The 20285-nt window shown below is 44.0% G+C and overlaps 1 protein-coding gene across 2 annotated transcripts in view; it reads left to right on the forward strand.

The window, feature by feature from the left end:
- Positions 1–18569: 18569 nt before the first annotated feature.
- The window catches only part of tbc1d4 (TBC1 domain family, member 4), a 153942-nt gene continuing 152226 nt past the window's right edge, over positions 18570–20285 (forward strand). For both annotated transcript variants that reach the window (XM_064975640.1, XM_064975641.1), the window contains exon 1: positions 18570–19638. In XM_064975640.1, the coding sequence (XP_064831712.1) occupies positions 19216–19638 (423 nt within the window). In that variant the 5' untranslated portion in view covers positions 18570–19215. The remainder of the gene's footprint in view (positions 19639–20285) is intronic.

Here is a 20285-nt window from a genome sequence, read left to right on the forward strand (position 1 = left end):
TCACACTTGTCTGATCTGTGTAAACGTCTAGATCAAACCCCCGGTTCTGCCACAGTACGTGTGTGTGTGTGTGTATAGTGCATCTGTTATCGTGTGTGTGTATAGTGCATCTGTTATCGTGTGTGTGTCTGCACCTATGTTTATGTTGCTTCACAGTCCACGCAATTCCATAAGATGTATATTTACCTGCTTTTTAAAGCAGATTCTATTGCATCAGTAAACTGATGTGGAATAGAGTTCTATGTAGTGATGGCTCTATGTAGTACTGTGCACCTCCAGGGGGTCTGTTCTGGACTTGGACTGTGACGAGACCTCTGGTGGCATGTCTTGTGGGGTATGCATGGGTGTCTGAGCTGTGCGCCAGTAGTTTAGACTGTGCTAGTCGTTTAAATAGACAGCTCGGTGCTTTCAAAATGTCAATACCTCTCACAAATACAAGTAGTGATGGAGTCCATTCCTCTACTTTGAGCCAGGAAATATTAGCATGCATATTATTAATATTAGCTCTGTGTACATCCAAGGGCTAGCAGTGCTGCCCTGTTCTGAGCCAATTGTAATTTTCCTTAGTCCCTCTTAGTGGCACCTGACCACACGACTGAACAGTAGTCAAGGTGTGACAAAACTAGGGCCTATAGGACCTGCCTTGTTGACAGTGCTGTCTAGAATGTAGAAACTAGGGCCTGTAGGACCTATCTTGTTGATAGTGTTGTTAAGAAGGTAGAAACTAGGGCCTGTAGGACAGCACTGTCAACAAGGCAGGTCATGAAATCCAGTTTCAACTGTTCAGAGCTGCCCTTCATAATGTAAAAATAATCCATATTGATGTCCTGGCGTAGTACATTCGGGAACAGTTTAGTAATGTCATTTATTCGAGCTCCGGGAAAGGTCATTGTATTTCCACCAGGATCAGTCACATTTCTTACCATGCAGCTGCCCAAAATCACGGTTGGTGAGAAGGACGAGGAAATCCGCCCATTCCCACGCTTTCAAACAACTTAATATGAAGGCCTCTTCATTGGAAAGGGAATGCCCCCAGACTGAAACTCACAACTTCATGCAAACCATACTCAGAAGGAGGGCTTACTCTACCTGACTTCCAGTTGTATTACTGGGTCTCTATCTCAGTTAAAGGCTGTGTGGGTATGGCAAAATACAACAAGTTCACCCTCTTGGAGACAGATGAAAAGTGTCTTTTACCCTGTTTAATGGGTATATATACCTTATATTAGCCCACCTAAAGCTTTGCTAGGTTTGTGTCACAGAACAACGGCGGGGTCAAAATCAAAAGTAACAGTATCTGGTGTGGCCACCAGCTGCATTAAGTACTGCAGTGCATCTCCTCCTCATGGACTGCACCAGATTTGCCAGTTCTTGCTGTGAGATGTTACACCACTCTTCCACCAAGGCACCTGCAAGTTCCCGGACATTTCTGGGGAGAATGGCCCTCACCCTCTACTCCAACAGGTCCCAGACGTGCTCAATGGGATTGAGATTCAGGCTCTTCGCTGGCAATGGCAGAACACTGACATTCCTGTCATGAAGGAAATCACAAGCAGTATGGCTGGTGGCATTGTCATACTGGAGGTTATTGCCTGCGATGACCACAAGCTCAGTCTGATGATGCTGTGACACACCGTTCCAGACCATGACGGACCCTGCACCTCCAAATCGATCACGCTCCAGAGTACAGGCCTCGGTGTAACACGCATTCCTTCGATAATAAACGCGAATTCGACCATCACCCCTGGTGAGACAAAACCGCGACCCGTCAGGAAAGCACTTTTTTACATTTCTGTCTGGTTCAGCAAAGGTGGGTTTGTTGCCGGTGATGTCTGGTGAGGACCTGCCTTACAACAGGCCTACAAGCCCTCAGTCCAGCCTCTCTCAGCCTTTTGCCGACAGTCTGAGCACTGATGGAGGGATTGTGTATTCCTGGTGTAACTCTGGCAGTTGTTGTTGCCATCCTGTACCTGTCCTGCAGGTGTGATGTTCGGATGTACCGATCCTGTGCAGGTGTTGTTACACGTGGTCTGCCACTGTGAGGACGATCAGCTGTCTGTCCTGTCTCCCTGTAGCGCTGTCTTAGGCGTCTAAACAGTACGGACATTGCAATTTATTGCCCTGGCCACATCTGCAGTCCTCATGCTTAAGGCACGTTCACGCAGATGAGCAGGGACCCTGGGCATCTTTCTTTTGGTGTTTTTCAGAGTCAGTAGAAAGGCCTCTTTAGTGTCCTAAGCTTTCATAACTGTGACCTTTTTTTGCCTTCCGTCCGTAAGCTGTTAGTGTCTTAATGACCGTTCCACAGGTGCATGTTCATTAATTGTTTATGGTTCATTGAACAAGCATGGGAAACAGTGTTTAAACCCTTTACAATGAAGATCTGTGAAGTTATTTGGATTTTTACGAATTATCTTTGAAAGAAAGGGTCCTGAAAAGGACGTTTATTTTTTTCTGAGTTTATATTGATTGAAGCCTGTAAACAAACAGACGGGCATATACAGTGCCATGCGAAAGTATTCGGCCCCCTTGAACTTTGCGACCTTTTGCCACATTTCAGGCTTCAAACATAAAAATATAAAACTGTATTTTTTTGTGAAGAATCAACAAGTGGGACACAATCATGAAGTGGAACGACATTTATTGGATATTTCAAACGTTTTTAACAAATCAAAAACTGAAATTGGGCGTGCAAAATTATTCAGCCCCCTTAAGTTAATACTTTGTAGTGCCACCTTTTGCTGCGATTATAGCTGTAAGTCGCTTGGGGTATGTCTCTATCAGTTTTGCACATCGAGAGACTGAAATTTTCTCCCATTCCTCCTTGCAAAACAGCTCGAGCTCAGTGAGGTTGGATGGAGAGCATTTGTGAACAGCAGTTTTCAGTTCTTTCCACAGATTCTCGATTGGATTCAGGTCTGGACTTTGACTTGGCCATTCTAACACCTGGATATGTTTATTTTTGAACCATTCCATTGTAGATTTTGCTTTATGTTTTGGATCATTGTCTTGTTGGAAGACAAATCTCCGTCCCAGTCTCAGGTCTTTTGCAGACTCCATCAGGTTTTCTTCCAGAATGGTCCTGTATTTGGCTCCATCCATCTTCCCATCAATTTTAACCATCTTCCCTGTCCCTGCTGAAGAAAAGCAGGCCCAAACCGTGATGCTGCCACCACCATGTTTGACAGTGGGGATGGTGTGGTCAGGGTGATGAGCTGTGTTGCTTTTACGCCAAACATAACGTTTGGCATTGTTGCCAAAAAGTTCAATTTTGGTTTCATCTGACCAGAGCACCTTCTTCCACATGTTTGGTGTGTCTCCCAGGTGGCTTGTGGCAAACTTTAAACAACACATTTTATGGATATCTTTAAGAAATGGCTTTCTTCTTGCCACTCTTCCATAAAGGCCAGATTTGTGCAATATACTGATTGTTGTCCTATGGACAGAGTCTCCCACCTCAGCTGTAGATCTCTGCAGTTCATCCAGAGTGATCATGGGCCTCTTGGCTGCATCTCTGATCAGTCTTCTCCTTGTATGAGCTGAAAGTTTAGAGGGACGGCCAGGTCTTGGTAGATTAGCAGTGGTCTGATACTCCTTCCATTTTAATATTATCGCTTGCACAGTGCTCCTTGGGATGTGTAAAGCTTGGGAAATCTTTTTGTATCCAAATCCGGCTTTAAACTTCTTCACAACAGTATCTCGGACCTGCCTGGTGTGTTCCTTGTTCTTCATGATGCTCTCTGCGCTTTTAACGGACCTCTGAGACTATCACAGTGCAGGTGCATTTATACGGAGACTTGATTACACACAGGTGGATTGTATTTATCATCATTAGTCATTTAGGTCAACATTGGATCATTCAGAGATCCTCACTGAACTTCTGGAGAGAGTTTGCTGCACTGAAAGTAAAGGGGCTGAATAATTTTGCACGCCCAATTTTTCAGTTTTTGATTTGTTAAAAAAGTTTGAAATATCCAATAAATGTCGTTCCACTTCATGATTGTGTCCCACTTGTTGTTGATTCTTCACAAAAAAATATAAAACTGTATTTTTATGTTTGAAGTCTGAAATGTGGCAAAAGGTCGCAAAGTTCAAGGGGGCCGAATACTTTCGCAGGGCGCTGTATCTATATATGAACAAACAGCTTTCTATAATAACCCCATCTTACCCAAAGCCCTAAGAGATGGTATTACATTTTATTGGTTCAACAAAGGAATTCAAACATTTGGTCATCTGTATAGAGGCTTGCATGAAGTGACATGATGACCTTGGTCTTATTTTTGAGGATGAGAAATGGGGAAAGCTCTTTTTAGATGCTCAGCATCTTTCATTAAACACAAGTGACAAGTTAAAGTTCACCTGTATGCAGATGACGTCTGTGTATGCTGTTGCGCCCACAGCGGACCAGGCTATTTTTGAGCTTCAAAGACTGACTTACAGAATGTGATGCAGCAAATCGTGCACGTGGTGAACATTTATTATTGCGAGTGCACTTAATCACAGGCAATTCTGCGAATTGCTGGAGGAATATCAGACAGAATACGGCAACTTGATATTTCACAATGAGGTGAGATAGCTGTCTCGTGTTGCAAGCAAGAGGAGAGGAGCCAGAGCTGGATGATCCACAGTGGATATTAAAGCGGGATTTTTCTAACTGACATCACCAACCACCTGAACATGGTGAATCTCCAGCTCCAAGGGAAAGCTAAAACTCCAGGCAAAATGCTGCGTGTGGTCACATCATTTCAAAATAAAGTCACCACACTGTTCATACCTGACTGACAGTTGTTCATTTCCCAAAACGCAGAGCAGTCACCACATCCAACCCAGACATACTGCAACATTTTAGCTATGATGTATTTGTACGTGTGTTGGATGAGTCCAAATTCAAAGATATCATGGAGTTTTTCAATTGCATTGAGAACCCTTTCATGTGCCAGTGTCATCTCTGACCCCGGGCATCACAGCCCTCTGTCCTGTCCATGGTGGAAGAGAGATAGTAGAGCTGCGATTGACACATTGTTACCCATTCTGGAGCCTTGTCAGACACAGAGTATCCACTCCTGAAGCAGTGTGTGCAAAAGGTGACTTTTTTTTCAATAATGAACATTGTGAAACAACAGAGAAACAGACTGACCAATGCACACTTGGATTGTCTCACAAGGATGGCAACAACAGACTATACATTTAGAATGAATTCGGTCAAGGAGCAGAAGGGACATTTTCGCTCATTCAACTACTGAGGTAACACTTTAATATGGGTCTTATACATGTGATGAAGACTATTTGTCTGTATGTATATATTTGTGATGTGCTGTACATAAAATCAATTGCATTTGCTCTATTGCTCTGAATTTCCCTCAATTGATAATATTGGAAGAAAAACACAAGAAATTAAATATCTGTGCAGCCCTCTGAATGATTGTCTCATCCCAAAGTGGCCCCCTTACAAAAAAGTGAGTAACACTGGTATATATGAATGCATCTGCCACTCTATTGAAGCCACTGGATGTTTATGTTCTTGTTTTTTTGCTTGCTTATCCACTGTGTACAAAACATTAGGAATGTCTGCTCTTTCCATGAGACTGACCAGGAGAAAAGTACACTGCTCAAAAAAATAAAGGGAACACTTAAACAACACAATGTAACTCCAAGTCAATCACACTTCTGTGAAATCAAACTGTCCGCTTTGGAAGCAACACTGATTGACAATACATTTCACATGCTGTTGTGCAAATGGAATAGACAACAGGTGGAAATTATAGGCAATTAGCAAGACACCCCCAATAAAGGAGTGGTTCTGCAGGTGGTGACCACAGACCACTTCTCAGTTCCTATGCTTCCTGGCTGATGTTTTGGTCGCTTTTGAATGCTTGCAGTGCTTTCACTCTAGTGGTAGCATGAGACGAAGTCTATAACCCACACAAGTGGCTCAGGTATTGCAGCTCATCCAGGATGGCACATCAATGCGAGCAGTGGCAAGAAGGTTTGCTGTGTCTGTCAGCGTAGTGTCCAGAGCATGGAGGCGCTACCAGGAGACAGGCCAGTACATCAGGAGACGTGGAGGAGGCCGTAGGAGGGCAACAACCCAGCAGCAGGACCGCTACCTCCGCCTTTGTGCAAGGAGGAGCACTGCCAGAGCGCTGCAACATGACCTCCAGCAGGCCACAAATGTGCATGTGTCTGCTCAAACAGTCAGAAACAGACTCCATGAGGGGGGTATGAAGGCCTGACGTCCACAGGTGGGGGTTGTGCTTACAGCCCAACACCGTGCAGGACGTTTGGCATTTGCCAGAGAACACCAATATTGGCAAATTCGCCACTGGTGCCTTGTGCTCTTCACAGATGAAAGCAGGTTCACACTGAGCACATGTGATAGACGTGACAGTCTGGAGACGCCGTGGAGAACATTCTGCTGCTTGCAACATCCTCCAGCATGACCGGTTTGGTGGTGGGTCAGTCATAGTGTGGGGTGGCATTTCTTTGGGGGGCCGCACAGCCCTCCATGTGCTAGCCAGAGGTAGCCTGACTGCCATTAGGTACCGAGATGAGATCCTCAGACCCCTTGTGAGACCATATGCTGGTGCGGTTGGCCCTGGGTTCCTCCTAATGCAAGACAATGCTAGACCTTATGTGGCTGGAGTGTGTCAGCAGTTCCTGCAAGAGGAAGGCATTGATGCTATGGACTGGCCTGCCTGTTCCTCAGACCTGAATCCAATTGAGCACATCTGGGACATCATGTCTCGCTCCATCCATCAACGCCACGTTGCACCACAGACTGTCCAGGAGTTGGCGGATGCTTTAGTCCAGGTCTGGGAGGAGATCCCTCAGGAGACCATCCGCCACCTCATCAGGAGCATGCCCAGGCGTTGTAGGGAGGTCATACAGGCACGCGGAGGCCACACACACTACTGAGCCTCATTTTGACTTGTTTTAAGGACATTACATCAAAGTTAGATCAGCCTGTAGTGTGGTTTTCCACTTTAATTTTGAGTGTGACTCCAAATCCAGGCCTCCATGGGTTGATACATTTGATTTCCATTGATCATTTTTGTGTGATTTTGTTGTCAGCACATTCAACTATGTAAAGAAAAAAGTATTTAATAAGAATATTTCATTCATTCAGATCTAGGATGTGTTATTTTAGTGTTCCCTTTATTTTTTTGAGCAGTGTATGATCCCTTATTGATGTCACTTGTTAAATCCACTTCAATCAGTGTAGTTGAAGGGATGGAGACAGGTTAAAGGAGGATTTTTAAGCCTTTACACAATTGAGACATGGATGGTTTGTGTGCCATTCAGAGGGTAAATGGGGAAGACCAAAGATGTGCCTTTGAATGGGGTTGGTAGTAGGTGCTAGGCGCACTGGTTTGAGTGTGTCAAGAAATGCAACGCTGCTGGGTTTTTCACGCTCAACCATTTCCCGTGTGTACGAAGAGTGGTCCACCACCCAAATAACATCCAGCCAACTTCACACAACTGTGAGAAGCACTGGAGTCAACATGGGCCAGCATCCCTGTGAAACGCTTTGGACACCATATGTTGAGTCCATGCCCTGACGCATTGAGGGTGTTCTGAATATACTCAATATTAGGAAAGTGTTCTTCATGTTTTGGACATTTTAATGTTATCATTTAACACCTGATTCACTAAAGGTACATCTCAACAGCTGGTCCAGGTACAGTATGTCAGTATGTCATGACATTGCATAAGTGGGGCTCCACAAGCCAGGGGAGGCAGAGGACATCACGGATTCCCTTCAGATAGGGCTGAACACAACCACTGACCACACAACTACTGACCACAACCACACAATGACTGACCACAACTGCTGAACGACACACCTACTATTGACCACTACGGAACACAACCACACAACTATTGACCAAAACAACACAACTACTGTCAGATCAGCACTGTATTGTGGACAGACTTCTGCCCATCTTAGCTACTGTTGTATCAACATGTTTTGACCATGACAGTTTACAATACAGGGCTACTCCAAGCTGTTTAGCCACCTCAACTTGCTCAATTTTCACATTTATTACAAGATTTAGTTGAGGTTTAGGGTGTAGTGAATTATTTGTCCCAAAAACAATGCTTTTAGTTTTTGAAATATTTAGGACCAATTTATTCCTTGCCACCTGTTCTGAAACTAACTACAGCTCTTTGTTAAGCTTCAAATCAAATCAAATGTTATTGGTTACATACACATGGTTAGCAGATGTTAATGCGGGTGTAGCGAAATGCTTGTGCTTTTAGTTCCGAATATGCAGTAATATCTAACAAGTAATCTAACAATTTCACAACAACTACCTTTTACACACAAGAATAAGTACATATAAATATATGGATGAGCGATGGTCGAACGGCATAGGCAAGATGCAGTAGATCGTATAAAATACAGTATATACATATGAGATGAGTAATGTAGGGATGAGTAATGTATTTAAAGTGACTAGTGATACATTTACATCCAATGTTTTATTATTAAAGTGGCTCGAGATTTGAGTCAGCATGTTGGCATCAGCCACTCGATGTTAGTGATGGCTGTTTAACAGTATGATGGCCTTGAGATAGATGTTTTTCAGTCTCTCGGGCCCAGCTTTGAAGCACCTGTACTGACCTCGCCTTCTGGATGATAGCGGGGTGAACAGGCAGTGGCTCGGGTGGTTGTTGTCCTTGATGATTTTTATGGCCATCCTGTAACATCGGGTGGTGTAGGTGTCCTGGAGGGCAGGTAGTTTTCCCCCGGTGATGCGTTGTGCAGACCTCACTACCCTCTGGAGAGCCTTGTGGTTGTGGGTGGAGCAGTTGCCATACCAGGTGGTGATACCTGGTAAAAGTAGTTTTTTGTTGTTGTGACAAACCAAATTTCTTCAGCCTCCTGAGGTTGAAGAGGTGTTGTTGCGCCTTCTTCACCATGCTGTCTGTGTGGGTGGACCATTTCAGTTTGTCTGTGATGTGTATGCCGAGGAACTTTCCACCTTCTCCACTACTGTCCCGTCGATGTGGATAGGGGAATGCTCACACTGCCTTTTCCTGAAGTCCACGATCATCTCCTTTGTTTTGTTGACGTTGCGTGAGAGGTTATTTTCCTGACACCACACTCCGAGGGCCCTCACCTCCTCCCTTTAGGCCGTCTCGTTGTTGTTGGTAATCAAGCCTACCACTGTAGTGTCGTCTGCAAACTTGATGATTGAGTTGGAGGAGTGCATGGCCACGCAGTCATGGGTGAACAGGGAGTACAGGAGAGGGCTGAGAACGCACCCTTGTGGGGCCCCAGTGTTGAGGATCAGCAGGGTGGAGATGTTTCCTACCCTCACCACCTGGGGGCGGCCCGTCAGGAAGTCCAGGACCCAGTTGCACAGGGCGGGGTCGAGACCCAGGGTCTCGAGCTTAATGACGAGTTTGGAGGGTACTATGGTGTTAAATGCTGAGCTGTAGTCAATGAACAGCATTCTCACATAGGTATTCCTCTTGTCCAGATGGGTTAGGGCAGTGTGATTGCGTTGTCTGTGGACCTTTTGGGGCGGTAAGCAAATTGGAGTGGGTCTAGGGTGTCAGGTAGGGTGGAGGTGATATGATCCTTGACTAGTCTCTCAAAGCACTTCATGATGACGGAAGTGAGTGCTACGGGGCGGTAGTCGTTTAGCTCAGTTACCTTAGCTTTCTTGGGAACAGGAACAATGGTGGCCATCTTGAAGCATGTGGGGACAGCAGACTGAGATAGGGATTGATTGAATATGTCCGTAAACACACCAGCCAGCTGGTCTGAACATGCTCTGAGGACGCGGCTAGGGATGCCGTCTGGGCCGGCAGCCTTGCGAGGGTTAACACGTTTAAATGTTTTACTCACGTTGGCTGCGGTGAAGGAGCTCCCGCAGGTGTTGGTAGCAGGCCGTGTCGGTGGCACTGTATTGTCCTCAAAGCGAGCAAAGAAGTTGTTTAGTTTGTCTGGTAGCAAGACATCGGGATCCCCGATGGGGCTGGTTTTCTTTTTGTAGTCTGTGATTGACTGTAGACCCTGCCACATAACTCTCGTGTCTGAGCCGTTGAATTGCGACTACTTTGTCTCTATTCTGACGCTTAGCTTGTTTGATAGCCTTGTGGAGGGAATAGCTACACTGTTTGTATTCGGTCAAGTTTCCGGTCACCTTGCCCTGATTAAAAGCAGTGGTTCGCGCTTTCAGTTTTGCGAGAACGCTGCCATCAAACCACGATTTCTGGTTGGGGAAGGTTTTAATAGCCACTGTGGGTACAACATCACCGATGCACTTGCTAATAAACTCGCTCACCGAATCAGCATATACATCAATGTTGTTGTTCGACGCTATCTGTAACATATCCCAGTCCACGTGATCGAAGCAATCTTGAAGTGTGGAACCAGATTGGTCGGACCAACGTTGAACAGACCTGAGCACGGTGTTTCCTGTTTTAGTTTCTGTCTATAGACTGGGAGCAAAAAATGGAGTCATGGTCAGATTTGCCTAAAGGAGAGCGAGTGAGGGTTTTGTATGTGTCGCAGAAGTTAGAGTTACAATGATCCAGAATTTTGCCAGCCCAGGTCTCGCATTCGATATGCTGATAAAATGTAGGGAGCCTTGCTTACAGATTAGCCTTGTTAAAATCCCCAGCTACATTCAATGCAGCCTCAGGATATGTGGTTTCCAATAATATGTGGTTTCCAAGTCCAATGAAGTTCTTTCAGGGCCATTGAGGTGTCTGCTTGGGGGAGGGGGGGGGGGATATACACGACTGTGATTATAATCGAATAGAATTCTCTTGGTAGATAATGTAGTCGGCATTTCATTGTAAGGAATTCTAGGTCAGGTGAACAAAAGGACTTGAGTTCCTGTATGCTGTTACGATCACACCACGACTCGTTAATCATAAGGCATACACCCCCGCCCTTCTTCTTACCAGAGAGATGTTTGTTTCTGTCGGCGCGAAGCGTGAAGAAACTGAGTGGCTGTACCGACTCTGATAACGTATCCTGAGTGAGCCATGTTTCCGTGAAACAGAGAATGTTACAAGATGTCTCTCTGGAAGGCAATCCTTGCTCGGATTTCGTCTACCTTGTTGTCAAGAGACTGGACATTGGCGAGTAGTATGCTAGGGAGCGGTGAGCAATGTGCCCGTCTACGGAGCCCGACCAGAAGACCGCTCCGTCTGCACTTTCTGCGGCGCCGTTGTATTGGTTCGCCTGATGGGATCCGATCCATTGTCCTGGGTGATGGACCAAACAGAGGATCCGCTTTGGGAAAGTCCTATTCCTGGATGTAATGTTGGTAAGTTGACGTTGCTCTGATATCCAATAGTTCCTCCCGGCTGTATGTAATAAGACTTAAGATGTCCTGGGGTAACAGTGTAAGAAATAATACCAAAAAAAATAAATACTGCATAGTTTCCGAAGAATGCAAAGCGAGGCGGCCATCTCTGTCGGCGCCAGAAGTTTGTTAAGCTTTGCAGTTTTCACTTGCTGTACTAGCTGACGTGTATAGTGTTGAGTCATCCTCATCCTCATTTTTTTCTACTGTGTTATTGACTTGATAATTGTTTACTCCATGTGTAACTCTGTGTTGTCTGTTCACACTGCTATGCTTTATCTTGGCCAGGTCGCAGTTGCAAATGAGAACTTGTTCTCAACTAGCCTACCTGGTTAAATAAAGGTGAAAAAATAAATAAATACATAGACACACTGGCATTGCCCAGTAAAGATTGAAAAAGGTAAGGGGCCTAGAGAGATGCTCTGGAAAACTCCTGATTCTACCTGAATTATGCTCCATTAAAGAACACCCTACTTTGTCCACAATATAGCACAGGGTGTACAACCACAACACATATACGTTTTTCCATCAGCAGGCTATGATCGATAATGTCAAAAGCTGCATTGCTGTCTAACAAAAGAGCTCCCACAATCTTTTATCAATTTCTTTCAGCCAATAATCAGTGATTTGTGTAAGTGCCATGCTTGTTGAATGTCCTTGCCTAGAAACATGTAGAGTTTTTTGTTGTTGGTTTACAGTGAAATAGCATTGCATCTGGTCAAACACCATTTTTCCAAAAGTTTACTAAGGCTTGGTAACAGGCTGTTGGCTCGGCTATTTCAGACAGTAAAGGGGGCTTTTCTATTCTTGGGTAGCGGAATGACTTTTGCTCCCCTCCAGGCATGACGTTACACACTTTAAGTTAGGATTAAATTGAAGAAATGGCAAATAGGAGTGGCAATATCGTCAACTATTATCCTCAGTAATTTTCCATCCAAGTTGTCAGACCCAGTGGCTTGTCATTGTTGACAACAATAATGTTTTCCTCACTTCCACACTCATTTTACGGAATTAAAAATTACAGTGCTTGTCTTTCATAACTTGATCAGTTATACTTGGATGTGTAGTGTCTGTCTGTTGCTGGCATGCCATGCCTACATTTGCTAATCTTGCCAATGAAAAAAGTATTAAAGTAGTTGGCAATATCAGTGGGTTTTGTGATGAATGAGCCATCTGATTCAATTAATTATGGAGCTGAGTTTTCCTTTTTGGACAGAATTTAATTTAAAGTGCTCCAAAGATTTTTACGATCATTCTTTATATAATTCTCTTTGTTTCTATAGTTAGTCTTCTTTTTATTCAGTTTTAGTAACAGGATTTTAGTGATAAACTGCACTGCAGGAGTGAATAAGAACTTAATTTCATTTGAAGATCAGTATCATCGTATCTGTAGCTGAACACTTATCTGGAATGAAGGATGTAACGGGTAAGGAGCTGCATGGTGTACTGACTGGAGAAGCAGTTCTGTCCTCTCAGGTCATCGTATCTGTAGCTGAACACTTATCTGGAATGAAGGATGTAACGGGTAAGGAGCTGCATGGTGTACTGACTGGAGAAGCAGTTCAGTCCTCTCAGGTCATCGTATCTGTAGCTGAACACTTATCTGGAATGAAGGATGTAACGGGTAAGGAGCTGCATGGTGTTACTGACTGGAGAAGCAGTTCCGTCCTCTCAGGTCTCCGGATCTGAGTATGGCTGGGAGTAGATTTTTTTACTTTGAATTTAGTTTTTAGTTTTTTGAGTGGTTTAAAAGTTGTCGTTTATTTCCCTTTTCCATTTTGGATTTCACCTTTTTTTACATGTCGCATCCAGTAGGTGCCGGCAATACTGTTTCCGGTGTAGTCGACACTAAAACACACGAAGAATGACTAGTCTCCTGAGGTAAAATAAGTTCTGGCGACTATGTCCAATATTTCTGCCCGCTGTTTTCAAGGTAATCTACTAACGTTTGCATACGCCGATTCATGGACCATCTGTATCCGGCTTGCATCCTGTTCATACGGACCAACATCACATGTACATTAGCACTGTGTTCACAGGGAGCACATTAGCACTGTGTTCACAGGGAGCACATTAGCACTGTGTTTACAGGGAGCACATTAGCACTGTGTTCACAGGGAGCACATTAGCACTGTGTTCACAGGGAGCACATTAGCACTGTGTTCACAGGGAGCACATTAGCACTGTGTTCACAGGGAGCACATTAGCACTGTGTTCACAGGGAGCACATTAGCACTGTGTTCACAGGGAGCACATTAGCACTGTGTTCACAGGGAGCACATTAGCACTGTGTTCACAGGGAGCACATTAGTACTGTGTTCACAGGGAGCACATTAGCACTGTGTTCACAGGGAGCACATTAGCACCGTGTTCACAGGGAGCACATTAGCACCGTGTTCACAGGGAACACATTAGCACTGTGTTCACAGGGAGCACATTAGCACTGTGTTCACAGGGAGCACATTAGCACTGTGTTCACAGGGAGCACATTAGCACTGTGTTCACAGGGAGCACATTAGCACTGTGTTCACAGGGAGCACATTAGCACTGTGTTCACAGGGAGCACATTAGCACTGTGTTCACAGGGAGCACATTAGCACTGTGTTCACAGGGAGCACATTAGCACTGTGTTCACAGGGAGCACATTAGCACTGTGTTCACAGGGAGCACATTAGCACTGTGTTCACAGGGAGCACATTAGCACTGTGTTCACAGGGAGCACATTAGCACTGTGTTCACAGGGAGTACATTAGCACTGTGTTCACAGGGAGTACATTAGCACTGTGTTCACAGGGAGCACATTAGCACTGTGTTCACAGGGAGCACATTAGCACTGTGTTCACAGGGAGCACATTAGCACTGTGTTCACAGGGAGCACATTAGCACTGTGTTCACAGGGAGCACATTAGCACTGTGTTCACAGGGAGCACATTAGCACTGTGTTCACAGGGAACACATTAGCACTGTGTTCACAGGGAGCAGCGACGACATCATCACGTCATCCAAAAGTATGGCAGACATTGGATGAATATACCATTTTAATATCTTTAGCTGTGAGTGATGAAAACAAAATCTGCCTCAACAACAATTATGGATGTTTTGTGAACAAAGGCGATGACTAAAGTGTCTTACTAGGAATTTTCAAATAGGTCTTCTCTATGTGGCTGTGTTTGGGAATTGTCTTTCTGGGCCGGGCATCAGTTAAACTGCAGTACCATAGCAAAACTGTAAGAGCAGTCCAAACCATGCTCTAGACCAGAGCCCTGGCCCCTTGGTCTCATGGAGCTCTGAGAAGCCAGCAAGAATAAGACCGTGACCTCAGTGATTTCCCTTCAAAATAAAAGTTGGCAAAGGAATATTTCAATTTTGCAAAAATATTTCAAAAGAAATCTATAATCTTTAACATTTTACTAGGAAATATTAGCAGACAGAATTTTGTTTGACAATATGTGAAAAAAAGTGAATAGGCTTAGTAGCTCAAATAATTGTATAGCATTGGCCATATAGTTAACAGCATTAAAAGTAATGTCACATTTACATGTTCAGTCATTTGGCAGACTCTTACTCAGAGCGACATACAGGAGCAAAAAAGTGCCTTGCTCAAGGGCACATCAACCAATTTAATATATATATATATATATAAAATATTCACACAGTCAGCTTGAAAAAACTACCTTTTGGTTACTGGCTTAATTGTTAGGCTACCTGCCACCCTAGAGATCTTTACTTGATAGTAATAGATAGTAATGACAACTAGATAGTTATTATGGCAACAACATTATGTATAATACTACTGTTATTAATAATATTAGGCCTATAATAATATATATAGTGCCTTCAGAAAGGACTAAGCTTTCTGCCCATATCAGATATGTCTATGTCCTGGGAATTTTTCTTGTTGCTTACAACCTCATTCTAATCACATTAGCCTACGTTAGCTCAACCATCATGTGGGGTGGGGGGGCACAGATCCTGTAGAGGTTAAAACAACTGTCAGGGTAGAGCACATCACTTCTAAAATCAGATCATACGATCCTGAAGAAGGTCAAAACTGTAACTAAGCCAGTCAGGAGCATTCAATGTCATCTTGACAGAAACTCAAGTCAAATCAATTTAAATTGAATCAAATTTTATTGGTCACATACACATGGTTAGCAGATGTTATTGCGAATGTAGCAAAATGCTTAAGCTTCTAAAACTGACAGTGCAGCAGTATCTAACAATTTCACAACAAAGCCTGATATCTAACAAATTTCACAAAACCTAATACACACAATCTAGTAAAAGAATGGGATAAGAATATATAAGTATAAAATATATGGATGAGCAGTGACAGAGCGGATAAGATGCAATAGATAATAAATAATAGATAGTGAAGGATACAGTATACATTATGTACATATGAGATGAGTAATGCGAGATATGTAAACATTCTTAAAGTGGCATTATTAAATTGACTAGTGTTCCATTTATTAAAGTGGCCAATGATATCAAGTCTATGTAGGCAGCCGCCTCTCTGTGCTAGTGATGACTGTTGAACAATCTGATGGCCTTGAGATAGAAGCTGTTTTTGAATCTCTCTGTCCCAGCTTTGATGCACCTGTATTGACCTCGCCTTCTGGATGGAAGCGGGGTGAACAGGCAGTGGCTCAGGTGGTTATTGTCCTTGATGATATTTTTTGCCTTCCTGTGACATCGGGTGGTGTAGGTGTCCTGGAGGGCAGGTAGTTTTCCCCCGGTGATGCTTTGTGCAGACCACACCACCCTCCAGAGAGCCTTGCGGATGCTCTCAATTGTGCACCTGTAAAAGTTGAGGGTTGCTGTTGCGCCTCCTTCACCACAATGTCTGTGTGCGTGGACCATTTCAGTTTGTCATGATATGAACTTAACTTTCCACCTTCTCCACTGCTGTCCCATCGATGTGGATAGGGGGGTGCTCCCTGAAGTCCACGATCATCTCTTTTGTTTTGCTGACATTGAGTGAGTGAGGAGGTTAATTTCCTGATACCACACTCTGAGGGCCCTCACCTTCCTGTAGACTGTCTTGTCATTTTTGGTAATCAAGCCTGCCACTGTCTTGTAGTCTGCTAACTTTGATGATTGAGTTGGAGGCAGGCATTGCCACGCAGTCGTGGGTGAACAGGGAGTACAGGAGAGGGCTGAGAACGCACCCTTGTGGGGCCCCAGTGTTGAGGATCAGCGGAGTGGAGAAGTTGTTTCCTACATTCACCACCTGGGGGGTGGCCCGTCAGGAAGTCCAGGACCCAGTTGCACGGGGCAGGGTCGAGACCCAGGGTCTCAAGCTTAAAGATTAGTTTGGAGGGTGTTATGGTGTTGAATTCTGAGCCGTTGTCAATGAACAGCTTTCTTACATACTGTAGGTATTCCTCTTGTCCAGATGGGATAGGGCACTGTGATGGCGATTGCATTGTCTGTGGACCTATTGGGGCGGTAAGCAAATTGAAGTGGGTCTAGGGTGACCGGTAGGGTGGAGTTGATATGATCCTTGACTAGCCTCTCAAAGCACTTCATGATGATGGAATTGAGTGCTACGGGGATAAATAGTAATTTAGTTCTGTTACCTTAGCTTTCTTGGGAACAGGAACAATGGTGGCCCTCTTGAAGCATGTGAGGACAGCAGACTGGGATAGGGATTGATTGAATATGTCCATAAACACACTAGCCAGCTGGTCTGCGCATGCTCCGAGGGCGCGGCTGGGGATGCCGTCTGCCAATAGGTGCACTTCTTTGTAAGGCACTGGAAAACCACCCTGGTCTTTGTGGTTGAATCTGTGTTTGAAATTCACTGCTCTTCTGTGGGACCTTACAGGTGTGGGGTACAGAGATGAGGTAGTCCTTCAAACGTCATGTTAAACAATATTATTGCACACAGAGTGAGTCCATGCAACTTTTGTGACTTGTTAAGCACATGTTTTACTCTTGAACTTATTTAGGCTTGCCATTACAAATGGGGTTGAATACTTGACTTAAGACATTTCAGTTTTTCATTTTTTATTAATTTGTAAGGACATAATTCCACCTTGACATTATGGGGTATTGTGTTTAGGCCAGTGAACAAAAAAATCTAAATGTAATCAATTTTAAATTCAGGCTATCAGCCAATGTGTATAATAAAAATGTTATAATATTAATATTATACTTATAATAATAAACTTTAGATAACACACTTAAATCCCATTGTTATTTAGCCTATTCTTATTGCACAATATACATTTTTCATAATAAACATGCATATTACACCATACATACAGATTACTGCACCTGTACATAGCCCACCTATATTTTAGCCCAAACAACTACCTCTTTCCCTACTGTATTTCATTTATTTATTTATTTTGCTCCTTTGCACCCTATTATTTTTATTTCTACTTTGCACATTCTTCCATTGCAAATCTACCATTCCAGTGTTTTACTTGCTATATTGTATTTACTTTGCCACCATGGCCTTTTTTTTGCCTTTACCTCCCTTATCTCACCTCATTTGCTCATATCGTATATAGACTTGTTTATACTGTATTATTGACTGTATGTTTGTTTTACTCCATGCGTAACTCTGTGTCGTCGTATGTGTCGAACTGCTTTGCTTTTTCCTGGCCAGGTCGCAATTGTAAATGAGAACTTGTTCTCAACTTGCCTACCTGGTTAAATAAAGGTGAAAAAACCCCACAAAAAAACAACATATTGCCTGAATGTTTTGTCACAGTAAAAGGGGGGGGGGGGTCGTTTCTACTCAGGAGCACTTCTACTTTTCAAATCTACAGTTTAGCCCAAAGGAGCCTCACTGTTCATTTTGCGGCCCTTAAACAGGGGCCAATCAACAACAACAAAAAATTATTTGAACCACAGGAGGTTGGTGGCACCTTAATAGGGGGGGACGGGCTCGTGGGAATGACTCGAGTGGAATGGTATAGTATCAAACCCTTCACCAAACACATGGTTTCCATGTGTTTGATGCCATTCCAGTTGCTCTGTTCCAGCCATTATTATGGGCCGTCTGCCCCTCAGCAGACTCCACATTTAGGCTTGGGAACATTAACAAAAAAATCACATATCTCATAGAAATACTTCAAATTATTATTTATATGATAACAAGTATAAAACATATATTTATTTTTCGCCGTATTTATTAATTTACAAAGTATATATGACGGGAATCTTATTCTGAATGATTCCAAAAAAATCCGTGACCCGGAAGTACTTAGTTATTCTTGCCTGCGTTACAGCAGCCGTATCTCAAACTCATGGCACCGAAGTGAACGGTAAATAAACAGCCGAATATAGTTTTTCCCCCAGTGATAAATGACACACTTGTCTTTGCAAAGGGAACTATCTGCTCTCGTTGGAACTGCGGTTTTGGAGAATTACCCAGCATTTTAAAAGGTGTTTTCTTCTGGCCTTTCACAGTTTACACACCGTGCTCCAGACGCAACGTTCTAGCACACTTCACAAACTTCAACACGGTTTGGGAACCGCTCGGTCGCCCTCGTACAAATGTGACCTGGCAACACCGGTAAACCACGAACGGAGCTGTCACTTCTAGGTTACGACAGTAACCACCTTGTGAGGATCTGATCTGGGTAGCGAGTGCTGCAGTTTCGAGCAACACGAGGAACGCGTGCTTATGTTACTTTTCTGCGCTAACTTTCTTACCTCTCAACAGGACCTCATCGTGAACGATGGATTATTAACTGTTTACTTATATTCAAGCGTGTATCTAGCCAATCAGCTGAATTGGGCACAAAACAAAATTGATCGATTATCGATGTTATTAATCGATTAAGGGCTGCATCAATTGCTAGAATTGAAATCAGCAATTAGGCGTTTGAATAGTTTAGTCTCTCCATTGTCCTATAATTAAACGGAGATGGAGGGTCGGGATGACAAAGGGAATAAAGAGAGTAATCTCTCGAAGCCAGATATTCAAAAGTTTGCTCTCTGGTACATCGGCTGGTCCTCCTTGGACAAGCGTACTACCCTGCCCATGCTGCCGTGGTTGGTGGCGGAGATCCGGAAGAAAAGTGAGAAGAACGAATCGGGACGCGAGACTTGTTCCGTCCAGGCCAGAGAAGTTCAACTGGTGCTCACCCCGCCGTTTATTCGATGTGTGCCCGCCAACAATGTCGCCAACTCGTCCGTCTTCATCTTCGAGCATAAAGCGCAGTTCATCTCACGTTTTATCCACAACAGTAATGACCTCACTTATTTCGCCTACCTTATCCGGAGCCAGCCCGACAACCCGGAGTCTGAGATGGCATGCCATGTCTTCAGGGCATACGACCCTAACCAGGTAAGCTGTTACACATAGCGGCGGGAAGTAGGGGTGCTGCACAACCCTCTGATAAATCACCCCTGAATGTATTCCCGGGGCTATGTTCTTATATCATTTAGGCACATATGTCACTGTCAGAACTACAGTACATCCGAACATGTTGCCATCATGCTGGCTTTGCAGGTACACTCAAGTTTTGATTAATGCCAATTGTGCCTCAATGAAGACCTATTCTTTAATTTGAAAGAATGTGGAGGTATGGTCCCATATTCAGCAACCTTTATAAATGGGTCAAGTACAACTGCCACATTGTTGCACCAGCTACTGGTAAATTTAAGCCATAAAACATGGTCAACCTTTGGAGAACTCAGAACTTTACCACATGGTCCTCTGTGTGGTAGGCCTAGTGACCTCCACCCGGCACAGCCAGAAGAGGACTGGCCACCCCTCATAGCCTGGTTCCTCTCTAGGTTTCTTCCTAGGTTCTGGCCTTTCTAGGGAGTTTTTCCTAGCCACCGTGCTTCTACACCTGCATTGCTTGCTGTTTGGGGTTTTAGGCTGGGTTTCTGTACAGCACTTTGAGATATCAGCTGATGTACGAAGGGCTATATAAACACATTTGATTTGATTTTGATAAAATGCTGTGCTAAGGGTATTTGGAAGGA

The sequence above is a fragment of the Oncorhynchus masou genome, chromosome 10 (genome assembly GCF_036934945.1).
Source record: "Oncorhynchus masou masou isolate Uvic2021 chromosome 10, UVic_Omas_1.1, whole genome shotgun sequence".
Classification (NCBI taxonomy): domain Eukaryota; kingdom Metazoa; phylum Chordata; class Actinopteri; order Salmoniformes; family Salmonidae; genus Oncorhynchus; species Oncorhynchus masou.